Here is a 17589-nt window from a genome sequence, read left to right as displayed (position 1 = left end):
TATATAGAATTTTTTATATAATATATATATGTATATATTATGTAATATCGTTAACTCTTTCATGGTACGATACGAACCATGTGTTTGTCGTAAAATAAAAAATATCACAATTTATCTTGTGTCTCTTGTTTAAATTGTTTAGATACTTGATACCCTTTTTCGGTAATGCGAGTTTTATTATATAGGCGAAAATCGCGTGACTTCTATGACTGAAATAACGTGAGAGAAATACCTTTTACACGATACAATATCCAAATCTATATTGACAACGATAATACGCAGACTATTCTTAAGCTAATAAACACCCTTTTCTTCATTCCGATAAGAAGTCGAAAGAATTGCGTCAATAATTTACGAAGGCTTCAGCATTCGTGGCAGGTTTATCGTGAAGACCGTTGATCCTTGCGGACTAACGTATAGTTAAAGGCATATTGACAAGATCGTTGAACGGCACAGATTTCTTCGGGTTTTCTTCAGTCTCTACAATCTGTATCAAGTACTCTGAGACTCTAGACTCAATTGCGCTATACGGGGATGATCCTCTTGATTGTCCGTATCTCCCCGTGACATATCCGAATCCGATCGAATCTCCTCCAACGCTTGCTTGATTTGCGCCTGTAGTTGTGCGGCTACTTTGCGCACCGCTGTGTGATTCTGCTTGATCTGCTTCACATAGGAGAGCATGCCATCCCACGGGGCTGTGCTCGTATGCGCGAGATACAATTCTCTCCATAGTTGAATACTGATAGGTGCAACGCTGGGCCAAATCACTCCCGGATTAGGCTCGTACAATGGATTTATCCACTGTTCCAAAACGTCCGGTTGATTCATGTACGACCATAAACTGTAAGTCCGTTCAGACAGCCGTAATTTTATTCTTTCCGCTTCAGAATCACCTGAATGAAAGATATATATTACGAGTAAGTACAATAAATAGCAATAATGAAGAAATGGAAATCTTAACAAATGTATAAGTGATATAGGATTAATAAAAAAAAATATAATTAATATTTCACATACCTAAAAATGTACCATAGTTCGAAGAATAGGCGTGCTTGTACAATTTTACGAGTAAATCCGCGGTATACTCGAAGCTAAATTGGAATTGATGATGCAGTTGGTATAGGCAATCGAGGAAAAGCAAAAAAGTTGGCGCGTGTGTCGGATTTTGCGAGCTTGAAGGCTGATAGGCTCCACAACGGGTCCGACTGAAAAATTGATGGCCGGCTTGTAGCCATTCACGTTCTATAAGCGCTTGAAGTCCTCGTACTGTTCGACAATCAGGATTTAGTATTGCCTGAGCCAAACTGGTTACCACCAATGTAGAATCCCTGCCTGTGCTGCCTATAAATCAAAATTACGTTATTAATATTACACGATTAATATTCTGAAGGAAAGAGTAGATGAACGCAACTTTCGCAATATTAATTATTAAATATTATTATTAATTATTAATATTTGATATACACACCGTGCACTAGCACTGCCGCGGCTTCTTGATGCAGGCATTGCGCGGTTACACAGGCAGCATTTAAAGCACTCTGTACGGCGGTTAACCATCCACTGCTATCCAATTTCGACAGCCACTGCGAAGTAGAACTGTTGACATCGTTGCAAGTTTCTATTAATTTGTAGAAACTATCGGCTAATTCGTGTGGTCGAGGAACTGGTTTATGTACTTTTCGCCATTGCGGATAAGCCGCGTCCATTTCTGTGCCTCCGCCTCTGGCTCTGGCACTCTGTGCCTGATTAACCGATCTTGTGTCTACTATGTACCTATAAATAAAATTCAATAACTGTAAACCCTGGTAAAAATTTGTCCCAGAATTTTTCATATAATTTTTCAAAATTTCTATAAGATTTTTATAACTTTTTCACATTTTTTATATGAATTGGAATACTTCTTAGAAAATCTATATTTTTTTCTCAAAATTTTTCATATATGTTAATTGAATGTATCATAAGATTTCTAAGATTTTTTTGTAAATATAATTTCTGATGAAATATTATAAAATCTAAAACATTTAAAAATATTTTGTTTTAATTATGGAATAAGAAATCTCAGAATATTTCAGAATTCACTTGTATGAAAAATTCTGAGAGAAGATGTAAACTTTCCGAATATTTTTGAATATTTCCGAAAAATATTCCAATTTGTATAAAAATTATAAGAAAAATTTTCACCAGGAAATACCGAAAAACGAATATTTATGATTTAAGAGCAATATATTTACCCACGTCTTCCAGGACTTAGAACTGCATTTAACAGTTTTTCATCTTCTTTGCATCTCTTACCGGTAGCACCGCATAACGGTTGACTGCTTCTCAATAATATGCTCTACAATAAAAAAGAAAAGTCACAGTTGAGTAGATGTTACTTTATAATTTAAAGTAATCTATTTTTTATTTTTACACAGACTGCAAAACTTTCTCTTTCTCACACTTTCGTCATATACAATATATATATTTCACTTAAAGTTCCGAAAATGTACACTACTAGTTCAGCTATACAGATTACAGATCTAATAATATATTACTTACCCCTCCTTCGTGTCTGTAACATAAAACTGGGAATCTTCCACCATCTCTAAAGCCAGCTGAAGCTATTACAACTTTGTCGTCTACTTGACGCGGTACTATAACTGCCGACGGATACGATATACAAACTTTGTAGTCTCTGTTCAGGTAACTGATACGCCATTCATCTCCGTGAGCCGCCAATAATCTAGACCATTCGGAGACAGGTGCAAACGCTGTCCATCCATCTTCTATTTGTACCATGATGTTGTTAGTTGTCTGTGGTCGATAGAAGAATGGATATTGTAAAGTTTGGTCTGCAAAGTAAGCAGTAATTAATATCTCACTGTTGAACAATATTGCAAGTTATACCAATAAATTACCAAGTGAGATCAGCTTCTCTATAGATAATATAGCGTTGATTAAATCGTTAGTAGATCCAATATCTAACTGAAGAATTTGAAAATCCTTGCACTTCAATATTATGCTACCACCCGAACTTTGAGCATTCAGTTTCTTCTCCACGACGTCGATATTCCTGTTCATCAGCTGGTGAAAAGAAAAAAATTCAAAGTTGGAAACTGATTTAAGGAGAAAAATATACTTGAAAATGGTCAAAACTTCAATTTTTTAAAATATGTTTTTAAAAAGTAAATGATGCTTTCTTTCAAAGTTCAAAGACAGAGGAAATGATGTCTATTTTTTGTCACTGCATTGAACTATATTAAAACTTTCTTGCTTTTACTAAATTTCCAATATATATATTGAAAATTTAGCAAAAGCAAGAAAGTTTTAGTATATATATTTTTATATATAAAGTTTAATATCTAAAATACATATATTTTTAATATATAAAATTTTATATATATACAAAATCTTTTAAGTACGAGTTTACAGCCACAAGGACAAACCTATGAATAGATGTCTATTTAAATAAGATTATTCATTCAAATATGCTAAAATCTATCTAGCAATTTTATTTAAGGAAACTCAGCAATTTTATTCATGGAAACTCTTAGAACATACAACGTCCTTTAGATATCTTTATGACATTCCTTGGAGTAGTAATGAGAAAAATGTATTATTAATGTTTACCCAAAGCTCCTGTCCGTCATCCTGCCTAGAGGATAAAATGAGGTGATGACCGCTAATACACAGCGTCCCATCTATGCTCTTGTTATTGCCATCGCTTTTATCGACCAATACAACATTATCAACTTGCGGAATTAATATATTATCGCCGATGTGATCGCCCATTATAGCCTTGATTCCTCTCTACGTGGCGACCGATGAGGTTCTCGATAAAATACGAACACTTTGATGGAATAACATAACCTAAATAGTCTGTTGATTCGTCGGACTGTTACAAGATTCTCCAGGCATAATTTGCTTAGCCAATTTTGACTTTTCCTTTGAAGGTTCACACTTCAATGACGGATTCGTCGGCGACGTTCCCCATTTATTTCGATAATGACTAGATAAGTAAAGTCACAGCTGTTGTACGACTTGTTTACTATCTGCGCGATCCATGTATATAATCCGCTGCACCATCCATTGACGTGCATCGTGGTGATCGCTTTACTCGCGATTACTCGCGATATCACAAACTGAGAGAAAGAACGAGAGAAAGAGAAAGAGAGAGAGAGAGAGAGAGAAAGAGAGAGAGAGAGAGAAAGAGAGAGAGAAAAGAGGTTATATCGAGAACCACGTGACCGTGAATCACATAACCTATTGAATGACACGGGTGATTAAACCAATGGGTGATGAGATGATAAAAATACAGTGATGGTTCGGCGATGGGATTATGATATCTGACGGTATTTGTCATCCATATCTAACTGATGAAATAAGGGAAATGTCTCGCAATTACGATATCGAGGCAACTTGATTCCATGATCAATTCTTTGATTTATGCGCGAGCAAACCAATTGATCAAAAGGCGAGAACATTGCCACGAAATCAGAGGAAATCCAGGGCATCTCTCAGGAAGTTTTATCACGGGATGACAGCGTCACATTTCGATTATTGTTGCTTTCTGGAAGAAGAAGGTGTGTGGTACGTGCTTCTAAATTGTTCTACATTGTGTCCTTTCCAACAACGTTTAGCCTCACTGCTCTTCACTGCTATTAATGACGTTTTGTTTTAGGCTTTCTACAGTTTCTTAAGTCATCAGCTGCTTTCCATTTACACACAAGTGAGACTGAGTCTGAAGTGAACTGAGTATTTCATATGCTGATTAATGACGTCGTAACTTGCTTAATTTGATAACAAGTTATCACATGGCAATATAGATTCCCTGATAGCAATGTTAGCAATTTTTACGCAAATTGATAGCAAACTCGATCAGATTTTTTACTACAAAACCATAGCCATCTGTGTCTGCATTTAACTATGGATTTGTCGATGAAGCATGCTGATATTTTGTCAACAGATTGCTGACATAACCTGACAGCAGATTGGTAGAAATCAAGCAAGATCTGTCACTTTCATTAAAACGATCTGGTTTTTTATAAGAAATTATATATATATATATATAAACGGTTATATATAATTATACATAAGTATTTATGTATACTAGTGTGAAAACTGGAAACAATCAATATAGTTTTATTGCTAAAATATTACTTAGTTTCAAAATACAGAAAGTTATAAAATAGTCCGAAAAATATTCAGAGATTCAAAGAACACTACGAATGAGTTTGGGAATCTCTAGAAAACTTGTCTATTTGATTTACGTCATCAACTCTTATAGGACTCCTAGCATTTTCTTCCTACGAGAAGCAAGTCTCATGGCAGAGTCATGAAAATGACAGATCTTGCTCGGTATTTGTTGTCAGATTATGTCAACAGGCTCTATTCAGTTTTTACTTGCAATCTGCTGTCAGGTTATGCAGTGTTAGGTACTGTTCAGTTTCTGTCACCAATTTGGTATACTGGTATAGCATGTCAGCAGGCTTTGTCATATTTTTGATAGCAGTTTGCTGACATTGTCTGATAGTATAAACTTTATGTACAGTTGTCTTTCTGTAATAAAAAATTAATAGCAGGCTCTACTCAAAATCTGTTTTCATAGACTTTGCCATCAGGGTTTATAATTTTATTTTTAAAGTAAACTTATGAGATTTACTAAAGCACATGGTCTCAATCTTGTACAGATTACAGATAAAAAATCAGTCAAGTCTCACTTGTCTCAGTATGCAAAAGGAACGTTCATTCAACTGAGTTATGACTTCACAAGTGAGAATTATCTGAGAATCAGTGTAAATGGAAAGCAACTATAATTATCTCTAAGCTTTAAGTGAGCCTGTAAAGAAATTAATCAATCGATTATTCTTCTCACATTCGACTGTGACTGGTCAATTTCTTACTGCTTAAAACTTAAAGCTTGAGTAACGGCTTATTGTAGAAGGTAGGTTTTGTTGTTTGAAATCCTCAAAAATGTTTTAACTTAAAATGATAAATATGTATTCGGACATTGAGAAGAGAGAAAGCGAAGATACTAAGTGTAAAACATCACAAACAGACCTTGTGTGTTTGATGTAATATTATATCTGTGATTTCTTTTTATTTGCTATTTTATTTTCACGCATGTTTTTGTGATCAGAACAAATCTAATTGAAATATTTATTTCTTGCTCGTAGCTCCATTGCCGCGGAGGAATCGTGAGTTGTCACAGTAAAATTGTCGTGGATTTCTGTGGAGAACGATTGACAGCTGTTTTCTCCATCAACAAGGACAACCGGCGAAAATAGAAACAGGATGGAAGATAGCGGCGCGACGGAGTGTCACGTGACCACGATTATTCGAGATGGTATCGGGTATCACGTGACCACGATTGACCGAGATGGTATCCGTAGGACTCCGTGAGGGACACCGTCGATTGGTGGCGCCACCGATAGCAAGCAAGGCTGGCATTCCACGAAGAGGAGAGCAAGCTTTCTGGTGTGGAAGCCTCGAGTTGAATCGAGTAAAATTGAGTTAGTAAATGATTTGATTGACACTGTGACGCTGCATTTACTGACGTTAGCGATCTGCTAGGCCGCATTAGTGACTCGCGGTCCGTTTTTCGAGGGTGATTAAGTGTAATTAGGAATACAAAAGCATTATATCCTGGAATCTCTCTACAAGGTAAAGGACCTGTTTAAGTTCAACATCTTGAATACACTCGCGTGCACTTTAGCAATGTTTTCTACAATAATAATCACATCGAGAATGCTAATGTCTTGTAGCAAATTACTGGGAGAATCTATCCAGATACTAGAAGCAGCCACTTGGATCTTCGAATTGTTACTAGTATGCAGCAGTTCTTATCATTGTAGGTAATCTCGCAGATATGAAAATAATATTACCTAAATACGAAAAGCGTCACGATCAAAGTTAGATGTTAAACTAATGGCCATTTTACAATAAGCCATTAATAATAAATCAGAAGTCAGAAGATAAAAATTGACCAATCACAATCAAATGTAAGAAGAATAATTGACTGTGATTGGTCAATTTCTACCTTCTGACTTTTGATTTATTATTTATGGCTTATTCTAGAATATGTGTAATATGTATTCTTTAAATGACTTTATCTCACCATTAACACTTTTCATTGGCCTGCTCCAATTTGACTTTAATGAATTATTCAAAGTTATGGTGAATCATTATTTTTCAGAAAATTTGTATATCTTCATAAGCCATTAAGTGAACACCATTGATTTTAGTCCTTTTCGTCTTTATTGTGATCTTAAAAGAAAAATTCGATTTTTTATTGAATATAAAGTATTCTCTATATAAATTTTATACTAAATAATGTAATAATTATGTAAATAGATTACGGCTGCTTTCCTGTTAAGAGATAGTTATTGCAAGTATTATTCTACATCCAGTATTTATAATTGATTCTTATATTTAAGACTGTCTTAAGTCCAAATGTTATAAACCAATTAGAAGGTTGTATATTAGTATTTTAAAATATTTTTTTAAATGATCTTAAAAAATAAGAATCGAATGAATACTGGCCATAATCTTATATTTAAAGTTCTTATATTTTAAACTGATAGCTTTAATATGATGCTAGTTTTCTATCAGGATTACTAGCTGAATTAGATTCTTGTCATTGTATTGACTGCGATTCTGGCACTGTCAGTACTCTAATCCAACTAGCAATCCAGCAAGAAAACCAGCATTGTGTACCACTGGCTTAAGACTATCTTAAGTATAGTCTCAACAGATATCATAAGCTGTATTATAAATATCATAGAGCCGTTATCTCAAGACAGTTTTAAAATAAGAACAGACTAAACGAGCTTATTTTTGTTATTCATTGAATGCCAAAAAAAAATAGAACATTTGTGTCGACTGTGGCCAATATTCATAGTCTGTACTTATTATAAGACTATATAATGTCTTAAGATGCTAATACGGCTCCGTGATTAGTGCTTAAGAATATATTTAAGATGATCTTAAATATAAGAACTCACTATGAATACCCAGTACGAGCATAACAAGACACTAGTCTATCGTGCCAGAGGTTCTGGGTATGATCCTAGGAACTAAAATATTTACGTTCGTATCTCCTCTTGGAAAAGATCGGCAATCTCCCCAGTGTTCTTACCCACAGAAACATCTCTCGAAAAATCCGCTATTTGGAATCAGTATTAAAACTGTTGGTCTCATATGCTTATAGTAATTGAATAATCAGTATGCATCATTCAGAAAACTGAATACTAATCTCCTAAAAGAAAAGTAGCATACATATGGTTCTATACAAGATGGCATATCTATGTTAAAGCCACAGCATAGACTTGCATAGTGCATAACACATAGTGTATAAGAGAATCAATCAATCAAAATCATTCCTTTTCTTGCATTTTTCGAAAAAGAAGAACTTTAATTGGTTGATTCTTTTATCTTTGCGTTGTGTGAAAGTGTGTGCTGTGGCCTTAAGAGATACGTTTTTCAATAAACCAATTAGATGTTTTCTGTTGAAGGTGATGACCAAAATGGCGTCCCATGAGAGCAGCGAAGGTTCGAGAAAATCGCCCATCGCAGACAAAGTAAACACGACAATAGAGTTAACAACGAACGAAGTAAAATCAACTGCTTCACCACCAGTTGATCGGCATGATGAGTTGAACGAAACAGTTGCTGATACAAAAGAAAAAAAAAGTTTAACATTAGATACAACTGCTGATTGTACAAGCTTGGAGAAAAATTCTGATGATGTAAAAAGTGAAACGATGAAAAGTGAACGGACTACGAAGGATTTAAAATCATTGATAATTGATAAGCAGGATGATACTAAGACGGACAAGAAGCAAGAGACACAAAATGTAGACTCCCTTGTAGAATCTCAAACTACAGATAAAGAAATGGAAGTTAAAAGCATAGATAGCAAAAATTCTGTAAAAAAAGAAGAAACTTTCAAACGAAAACGAAGAACTTTAAAGTTAGTATTGTGTATTGTATCTTTATAGAAAATTTACACAAACGTTGTGTATATATATAAAAAGAAGGACATTGATATTTTCAGCAAATCGACGATGGTGGAATCTACTAATTCTTCGACGGAAGAAAGTGGCACGAGAGGTAAGAGAAAGAAATTGATGAAGACTGGCTATGATCGATTTTGTTGGCGATGCCACAAGGAGAATATTGACGCTTACTGTACTGCCTGTCCTCGCTCCTATCATCGTAAATGTATAGGAGGCATGCCATCATCTCTGGACAAGTGGATATGTGGGGAATGTGCAACCATTTTGAAAGCAGAAAACGCCGAGACACGTTCCGTAGCCATGGCGCAATTATCAGTCGATCAATTGTGCATGTTGCTCAAGCATGTGGTTGAAAAGTTACGTGACTATCCCGGCGTATGTATATTTTTTATTAAGTGTTTATTGCCTTATAATTTACTTATTTAATGTATTCTTGATTAATTTTTATTCTTGATATAGTCTGAGCCATTTTGCAAACCGGTGGATCTCGTAGAAGTACCGAACTACCTAGAATATGTTATCAAACCTATGGACTTGAGTCTTTTGGAATCGAATGTGCGGGCTAAGCTTTACGGCAGTACCGATGCGTTTATGGCCGATGCAAAATGGATTCAACATAATTGCATTGTGTTCAATACGTGTACGTGAATTTGCTGTGTTTTAATCCATAGTTTCTAAATCATGAGTATTAAAGGAATTGATAAATAAACTTATCTTTTGTTGATATTTACAGGCGGTGGGGTTTACGCAGATACGTCGAAACTGACAAACGCAGCGAAGCAAATGATTAAAGTAGCACGTCAAGAAATCTCAGAAATTGATGCATGTCCTGATTGCTATGCACATAGTCGAAATTTGCCAAGGCATCAACCTTCGTGGTTTATTGAACCCTGCCGTCGACCTCATCCACTTGTATGGGCCAAATTAAAGGGTTTTCCGTTTTGGCCGGCAAAAGCAATGCCTCGCACAAATTCTCAAGGATACGTGGATGTGCGTTTCTTTGGTGAACACGACCGCGCCTGGGTGTCGCCGAAGGACCTTTTCTTGTACTCTGAAGAGCCACCATCGCCATCTCCTCGTAAACGGAAATCCGACATGGATGAGTGCGTAAAAGAAATTGCTCGACATTGTAGAAAACTAGCGCTTATGTTTGGCCAGTTCAAATTTGCTCCATCCAAAATTCAGTACGACCCGAACAATCCGTTGCAGATACGGCTGATGCTACCGAATTACAATCCCCTCGAACCCAAGAATCATCTTCCCAATCCCAAAGTTCCCACATCTCAGAAAAAGAAATTGCCACAAAAAAGACAAAGTTCTTTTAAAAGTAAATCACAGAGTGACGAATTGACTAACATTAATGAAATAGATATTGACCCGACAAGTAATGCTTGTGAAAAGGAGAACGAAGCAACATCGCCAAAAGTACAAAAATTAGATACTGATGTTAAGAATACTTCAAGCTCGCAAACTGATCTAGATAATAGTAATAAATTGAATAAGAAAGCAGATCAAGAAATTGTAAAGTCAAACTCTCAAGAAGTTGCTCAAAACAAAACGGTAAAAAATGGGAAATCAAGTAATGTGAAGACATCAACTTCTCGATTAAATGTTGCGCATACAGAAACTGATGCCGAAAATAATAGCATAAATCCTAATATCTCAAATAATAGCCTAAGTCCTAATGCTAATTTCGCAAACAATAACATAAGTTTTAATGTTAGTATTTCAAATAGTAGCACAAGTTCTAATGTTAATACCTTAAGTAATAGCATAAATTCTAATGCTAGTATCTCAAATGAGAATAATTCACAGAAACCGAAAAATGAAATGAAATCATTTATAAAAATTTTGCCTAAACCTGCAGTTTATCCAGTTACTGATACGGTAGTGCAGAAGAAATCTCTTTTGAAAAATATTAATCCTAAAGTGACATTCTCACAAATAGACAACTCGAAGGTAATAACAAAGTATACAAGAAACAACAAAGCGTTCAAGCTGAAAACGAGTATTGTTGATAAATTAAACGCAGAGAAAGAATTGATGTCTCTATCTGCGAGCAAAGAAGATGAAAAATTGTCGAATTCAAACAAAGGCGTTCCTAGAATATCACTGTTGAATGATCCATTGAATATAAAAAACATGCCTGAAATCGATATAACCTTATCGTCTGCATCAAATGCAAGTGTTACTCATACCATTACATCGACGAATCCAGTTGTTCCTATAACGGATAAATCTGTGTTGCTCCTTGTGGTTCCCAATGGAAAACCTAATGAGCCCGCGAAACAGGTCGCGACAATCGACCTTAGTCAAGGCAACAATGAGGGACATCTTAATTCATCTCAAAAGGCTAAGAAGAGTTTTCCTAAATCTAATTCAAAAAATATTCAATATTCGTCGAACGCAGATGGAATTATGGAGATTTCTCCGATTGGTCAAGAAACATTATCCACATATCAAGTGACACCTCCGGAGGCCGGACCGATCAGCGCACGTCTGCATCATGATGCGCATGAACTTGCGAGAAAAATGAGCTATTTGATGGAAGAGGCGTACAAGGAGGCGGCAGCCCAGAACAGTATTAACGGCGAGAATGGTACCACTGACAATTATCAGGCGACCATACTTTTCCTGCGAAAGCAGATCGAGCATATGAAGTGGCAACATCAGCAGCAGCTAACCGAATTGAAACACAACGCCGGTATACCTGGTTTTTTTATTGCAAAAAAATATTTAACAGTTACATTAACATAAGAATACTTCAGGAAACATTATAAATTCCAGATCGTACTCAACGTGAGATGCGCGCGAGTATGGAAGCGGAGAAATTGCGATCGATTGAGGAAATTCGTAAAGAGATTGAAGATGAAAAGAACCGATGTATCGAGGAGACCAAGAAGAAACAATGGTGTGCCAAATGTGGACAGGAAGCAATGTTTTATTGTTGCTGGAATACTGCTTACTGTAATTATCCGTGCCAAGAGTCACATTGGCCCACACACATGCGGACATGTTCTCAGCAATCTGCATATGCTACTACTATTGTTAGCTCAAATACAAATTTAAGTTCACAACAGGTAATGACTCGTATTAAATATTAATCACGTTACTTTGAACTTGAAAAGTCTAGAATGAATTAGTGTAAATCCTAGCGGTCCAAACAGAAAAAATAGCTTGAAAATATTATAACAGAATACTATGTTATTCTAATTTCGAAAACTTTCCTTGCTCGTTTAATTTTCTTTTTAATAAAAATTAAAAATATTTGCGATATAAAGAAATTTGAATATATAGATAAGAAATACTGTCTAGTCTGATATTATATATTTGTTAATAATTCACATTTTATTGGCCTCTAACAGAATTTTATATTTTTAAACTTACATTGTTGTGCTCTAGATGCTTCAAAGCTGAATTTTAAGTTATATTTGCGAATAAATCGTGTTTTACTATGATAGTTTTGAAGTATTTATACTTTTCAGAGTTATGTCATTGCCGAGAATACAGCAACTAAAACGTATCTTCTATCATCCAACATGAAATTGAATGCAATTCCGTCTGCTTCGTCCGTTAATAAAGATAAAACCAGTCAAGATACGCAGTAGGCAAATAGCAATTTATTTGTAATTGATTCGGTATCAATACGAGTAAGATGAAAAGAGTTTCAGTAATATTGCAAGTAAATTTGTATCTGCAAATAATCTACAAGTCTTGATTTAAACTATACTGCAATGTTTGTTACTTACAATCCGAATATATTTAATATGTAATTTTCTTTCTGAAATACTTTCAATTACATGATGTAAATATTCGTAATGCTGTCTTTATAATTTTTGACCTTGGATCAATACTGACACATTATGAGAAACACAAAGGTAACGCAAATCATTGACGTTTGTAATAAACTTATGGTATTTTAATTTAATTAACATTAGACAGTGATAATTTAATAATTATAGGAAAAGTATGAGAGATATAATAAATTATGCTTAAAGAAATGTTAGATATTGTTAGATATGAATCGATAATTTTTTGTAATATAACAATTATACATATATCATGTTAAATGTATCTAACAATGGGAATACCAAGTTTTGTTTTCTCTGATTAAACTGAATTACGCACGCACGCACGCACATAATAGTTCAGCCCTCTAATTTGTATTTAAATTATAGGATGTTTTTTTTATGTTTTCGTGAGAAACATTAAAAATGTACGTGTTCATAATGAACTAAATAATAGCGTAGCGTAATCAGGCTGTATTTCGATATTCATTGCCAATACTGCAATTCTATAGTATATGTTACGTGCATTATAGATTTCCAGCACTGGTAGTGAATATCGAAACGCTGCCTCAGTAAAGACGTCTGATTATAACGTTGTGGAGAGAGGGAGGGAGAGTCTTTTAAGCTTATTTTTAAAAAATTGTATTTCTCATCTGCATGTGTATTTTTTGATATTTGATCTGAAAAATTAATGTTTAAAAATTATTAAACATTAATGTTTTAGGTCAAATATTAAAAAATATACATACACAATAATAGGTTGCATATAAAAAAATTTGTAAAAATAAAATTCCCGAGGTTTTGCATTGCAGTCAGCCTTTATTGACTACATCGCGCCGCTTATTTGCTTCGTTCTAACTGATCAGCACATTTTGAACGAGTAAATTTTTAACACGTTTTTCTCGCGATTGCTTGAGAGATGCATAGAATAATTTTAATACGAATTAGTTGGTGAGCTGAGCTATTATATGTATAAAATTCAACCAAATTGGCGGAAACAGAACTTGGTGTTTCCCTTGTAAGTATTGTCATAATCTTGTTTGAAATTTGATAACGCTACTTTTCTAACTATAACACTAACCACATAACTTCTCAGTTCCTCTACAGATAAAATTGGAAAACACGAGATAAAAAATAAAAATTATTTTTTCAACAAAGCTTTATGACGTAAACAGTATAAACACATCTGTGGATAGGATAATCGATATTCTTGTGAAGAACATGCATAAGCATTTATTCCGGTAAAATCTGACACATGTAGACAAAAATAATATTCAATGCGTTTATTAATAAACCAAGTAAAGGTACGCAGAAATGTATTGAACATGCTTCTCACTAAATTCCTTTTCCATCAATTTAAACATGCCTAAGAGACACACAACCCAATTTATAACTCATTTTTTTTATCTTTATTCTTCAAAGAAAATTTTCTTTTTCAGATTAAATGCAATTTATAATTGTTTTGTAAAAGAAAGAAACACAGCTTCGTTTTACAGCTGTAAAATAATTTGGAAATATATGAGAATTAAATACAATAAATATCAAAAAATAAGTAGAAATGTTTAAAATCTCGCGCCTATAATGCAGCGATTATTTCGCCTAACATGGCGAACGGAAGTAGACGTCACCCAGTGCCAATTGCCAGCCAACGGGGCTCTGTGGTCGGGCTGCTCTTTCTATGGGAGGAAAAGCACTTTTCTCCGTTCCCGCGGCCTCCGTACGTTTTTTTTCATAGTGAGTACGTGAAACATACATCAACTACGAGTAACGAGCCTTCGACCGTTACTTTTTAACGTAACGCGCGCGATTCTTCAAAAGATTAGCCATCAATCTCGCGTCTTCTCGTTGATTTGCGAGAGAGAAAAAAAGAAAGACATCGAAAGGAGCTAATAATCATCTATTGTCAGTAAACAAGAGAGTGAGAGAGAAAGAGATAGACGGAGATCTGGTGAGCCGTTGTCTTAGAATAATAAATCGCTCGTCAATCGTATGGCGAGAAAGAGAGAGAAAAAGAGAGAGAGAGAAAAATAGCAAGTCGTCATAGATTCCACATCACAGTTCCATTCCATTCCGCCTCGTCTGCACTTTTCTACACTTTTGCCGCAAGTAAAATTAAATATCTGTCTAATTAGACTGTCAGCGAAGAACACGAGGCTTCCAAGAAGGTGGAGAGAGGTGCAGCCGAGAGGAATCGGATCGCCGGGATACGCGAATGCGTGCAATGAGCTCGACGACGACAATAACGACCTCGCATCTCGCTTCCTATTAGAGAGTTCAAGGTTGCGAGGTCGGATTTAAACAGTCAGTCGTTCGAGTCACGTTGCTAGATTGTGATCTCTCGTTAATTTGCTTTGCTTGTTGCAGAGTCATTCGTTAACTCATATACAGCACAGTCGACGTCACATAATTGCAGCTATAAATATGTTTATTTGGGATTGGTTCGCCGGAGTGCTGAATTATCTCGGTGGGTAGAACTTTTTTCTCGCATTAATTGCATTAATGCAAATAGGTAATAAGTTTATCGCCTAATCACTGCTTGTACTAAGATTCAATCTTGTTACAAATATTATAATTGTAATAAATTGCCTTCAACAGAAGAAGCAGCTTTAAAACTGTTGTAAAATTGTTTAATATGATTGGTTTATACATTTAGATCCAGTGAGAAATTAAAGATCAAGAACCACAATCATATATTAAGGAATCGTACAACGCTTACAAAATTGCTTTCTGTTGAATGCATCCTCTGTCATACTAATACTTAGAGTATTTAGAAATTATAAATATTTATAATGTTATTGAGAAGATTCTGTTATTGAAATAATTATCTGGAATATAATATTTAAATAATTTCATTAAAGAAACAATTGTAAAACTCTTATAATAACTGTACAAGCTCTTTTATTCTGAATTATTTTTTGGAGGATAATATTTGTTAAATATGTACACTTATCATATTTGTTATCTGACAAAGTAGGTAGATATTTTATAATTTATGGAAATTTTGATATTAGTTAATTTCATTCCATGTAACATTTCTTATTAACAGTATAAATTCATATAAATATTCTATTTCTCAACAAATTTGTTGTATGTTTGATCTGTATGATTTTGTTGGTTTCAGGACTATGGAAGAAGAGTGGCAAGCTTCTCTTCCTAGGTTTGGATAACGCGGGTAAAACTACATTGCTTCATATGCTCAAGGATGATCGTTTAGCTCAACATGTACCTACATTACATCCAAGTAATTATACTTCTGTATAAATTATATATATCTTTATTACTGCAACAAATAATGAAAATCAACATTTCACTGAGTTATTAATGATCCTTGTTCTAGCATCTGAAGAATTGTCTATCGGAAATATGAGATTTACAACTTTTGATCTTGGGGGTCATACTCAAGGTATGCAAGAAAAATGTACATCTTATGTTCCATTTTATCCTATTGTAGAATAATTGCTCATACTATTGCATATTGTACCTCTACAGCACGTCGCGTATGGAAGGATTATTTCCCAGCTGTCGATGCGATAGTGTTCCTCGTCGACGCAAGTGACAGAACAAGATTACCAGAATCAAAAGCCGAGTTAGATGCGTTGTTAACTGATGAGCAACTTAGCGCGTGTCCAGTTCTCGTGCTAGGCAATAAAATTGACAAACCATCCGCGGCTTCTGAAGATGAACTCAGAAATTTCTTTAATCTGTATGGACAAACAACAGGAAAGGTATTTCCATGCAAATCGAAATATTAATTTTCTATATTAGTATAAGAACTATACAATATTAGAATGAAATAAAATTTTTGAATCGGCTTTTCATTAAGAAATGTAATCGAAAATTTGTAGGGTAAAATTGCTCGCAGCGAAATACCGGGCCGCCCGCTGGAACTGTTTATGTGCTCAGTTCTGAAGCGGCAGGGATATGGGGAAGGCTTCCGTTGGCTTGCACAATACATCGATTGAACGTACATATTATTATACACATGACAGATTCTCAACAGTTTCATCATTTTCCTTTCCTATGGTACCGATATCGCTACTGGAATCTTTATATGAATTCAGCAGTAGGAGAGGAAACATCGTTCATCGAAAAAGAAAAAAAAAAGAACAAGCAGTAATCGAAATTTAAGAGAATTTTCATAAATAGAGACACGAGACAAATATTCTCGAGAACTTACATTGCAAGGGATAGGACAGATTTCCTTTCTTTGACATTGATATACATGAAAAGCCCATAAACATTCATTTTTTTTAATACTTCGAATCCTAAACGGATTCTATGGGAGTCTATCACTTTGCGAATCACATTAAGGGAATAATCATAATACGTGCTGAAGAATGAAATAAAAACATTTTGATAAAATAAAACTAATAAACTATTTAAGAATTCCAAATTTTGTAGATTTATTTTTGGTGATTTATTTTTAGTGATGTTATATAAAATATTAAAAGAGAAATATACATAAATTACAATGCAGAAAAGTATATTATACGCAATCGTATATATCGTGGTTTTGGAACATTGAAAACTTACAGTATGTAAATTATGAAAGTTAAGTTAATTCATTAATACTTTCTCTTTTTTCATTAATTTAAAATGTCATCATAGAATCACTGAATGACTCTGTTAAATGCTATTTTATATTTAGTTGCTGGTGTTTACTTTTATGTTGTACTTTTATTTATAGTCTTATATTTGTGCCAATATTTTGTATATATTTTGAAATCCATTATTCAGGAAATGCAAGATATATGAGTATAATTTCTCCTTTTGACAATGATTACAAATCTATCAAATTAATA

At 34.4% G+C, this 17589-nt stretch overlaps 3 protein-coding genes across 15 annotated transcripts in view; 2 read left to right on the top strand and 1 right to left on the bottom strand.

The window, feature by feature from the left end:
- LOC108747965 (protein kinase C-binding protein 1) overlaps window positions 1-12750 on the top strand; it is a 19275-nt gene extending 6525 nt beyond the window's left edge. Inside the window, exons 1-10 of one of the 10 annotated variants that reach the window (XM_018485884.1) lie at window positions 4257-4565; window positions 6159-6494; window positions 6556-6645; window positions 6747-6836; window positions 8496-8953; window positions 9038-9374; window positions 9459-9639; window positions 9733-11703; window positions 11787-12079; window positions 12485-12750. In XM_018485884.1, the coding sequence (XP_018341386.1) occupies window positions 8499-8953; window positions 9038-9374; window positions 9459-9639; window positions 9733-11703; window positions 11787-12079; window positions 12485-12607 (3360 nt within the window). In that variant the 5' untranslated portion in view covers window positions 4257-4565; window positions 6159-6494; window positions 6556-6645; window positions 6747-6836; window positions 8496-8498 and the 3' untranslated portion in view covers window positions 12608-12750. The other 9 variants (XM_018485883.1, XM_018485885.1, XM_018485887.1 and 6 more) reach the window with 9 other exon arrangements.
- Window positions 55-4085, bottom strand: LOC108747966 (myotubularin-related protein 9). The gene is made up of 7 exons (XM_018485893.1): window positions 3613-4085; window positions 2901-3066; window positions 2542-2834; window positions 2235-2338; window positions 1472-1776; window positions 1021-1344; window positions 55-896 (listed from the first exon to the last, which is right to left on the bottom strand). Exons 1-7 carry the CDS (start codon window positions 3772-3774, stop codon window positions 493-495), a joined length of 1758 nt encoding a protein of 585 aa, XP_018341395.1. The 5' UTR covers window positions 3775-4085; the 3' UTR covers window positions 55-492.
- Window positions 12751-14402: 1652 nt separating the features above from the next.
- LOC108747960 (GTP-binding protein SAR1b) lies at window positions 14403-16915 on the top strand. 4 transcript variants are annotated; one of them, XM_018485863.1, is made up of 6 exons: window positions 14403-14521; window positions 15152-15251; window positions 15909-16028; window positions 16125-16190; window positions 16277-16512; window positions 16633-16915. In XM_018485863.1, the coding sequence occupies exons 2-6, from the start codon at window positions 15209-15211 to the stop codon at window positions 16747-16749; spliced, it is 582 nt and encodes a 193-aa protein (XP_018341365.1). In that variant the 5' UTR covers window positions 14403-14521; window positions 15152-15208; the 3' UTR covers window positions 16750-16915. The 4 variants fall into 4 exon arrangements, with proteins under 4 accessions (XP_018341365.1, XP_018341366.1, XP_018341368.1 ...); XM_018485864.1 differs by having other exon boundaries at window positions 14411-14504; XM_018485866.1 differs by having other exon boundaries at window positions 14445-14735.
- Window positions 16916-17589: the final 674 nt, after the last annotated feature.

This window comes from Trachymyrmex septentrionalis, unplaced genomic scaffold (assembly GCF_001594115.1).
Source record: "Trachymyrmex septentrionalis isolate Tsep2-gDNA-1 unplaced genomic scaffold, Tsep1.0 scaffold208, whole genome shotgun sequence".
Taxonomy (NCBI): domain Eukaryota; kingdom Metazoa; phylum Arthropoda; class Insecta; order Hymenoptera; family Formicidae; genus Trachymyrmex; species Trachymyrmex septentrionalis.
Note: the sequence above shows the minus strand (reverse complement) of the source record. Positions and strands in the feature narration are given on the sequence as shown.

Bases quoted from the DNA above. Each gene is read 5' to 3' on its own strand.
- LOC108747966 (XM_018485893.1), bottom strand. From the start codon at position 3,774: ATGGGCGATCACATCGGCGATAATATATTAATTCCGCAAGTTGATAAT. The intron at 3,067-3,612 runs GTAAACATTAAT...TCTTTTCACCAG, and splicing joins ATGACGGACAGGAGCTTTGG to CTGATGAACAGGAATATCGA. The intron at 897-1,020 runs GTATGTGAAATA...TCTTTCATTCAG, and splicing joins GAACTATGGTACATTTTTAG to GTGATTCTGAAGCGGAAAGA.
- LOC108747960 (XM_018485864.1), top strand. From the start codon at position 14,466: ATGGGAGGAAAAGCACTTTTCTCCGTTCCCGCGGCCTCC. The intron at 16,029-16,124 runs GTAATTATACTT...TCCTTGTTCTAG, and splicing joins TGTACCTACATTACATCCAA to CATCTGAAGAATTGTCTATC. The intron at 16,191-16,276 runs GTATGCAAGAAA...GTACCTCTACAG, and splicing joins TCTTGGGGGTCATACTCAAG to CACGTCGCGTATGGAAGGAT.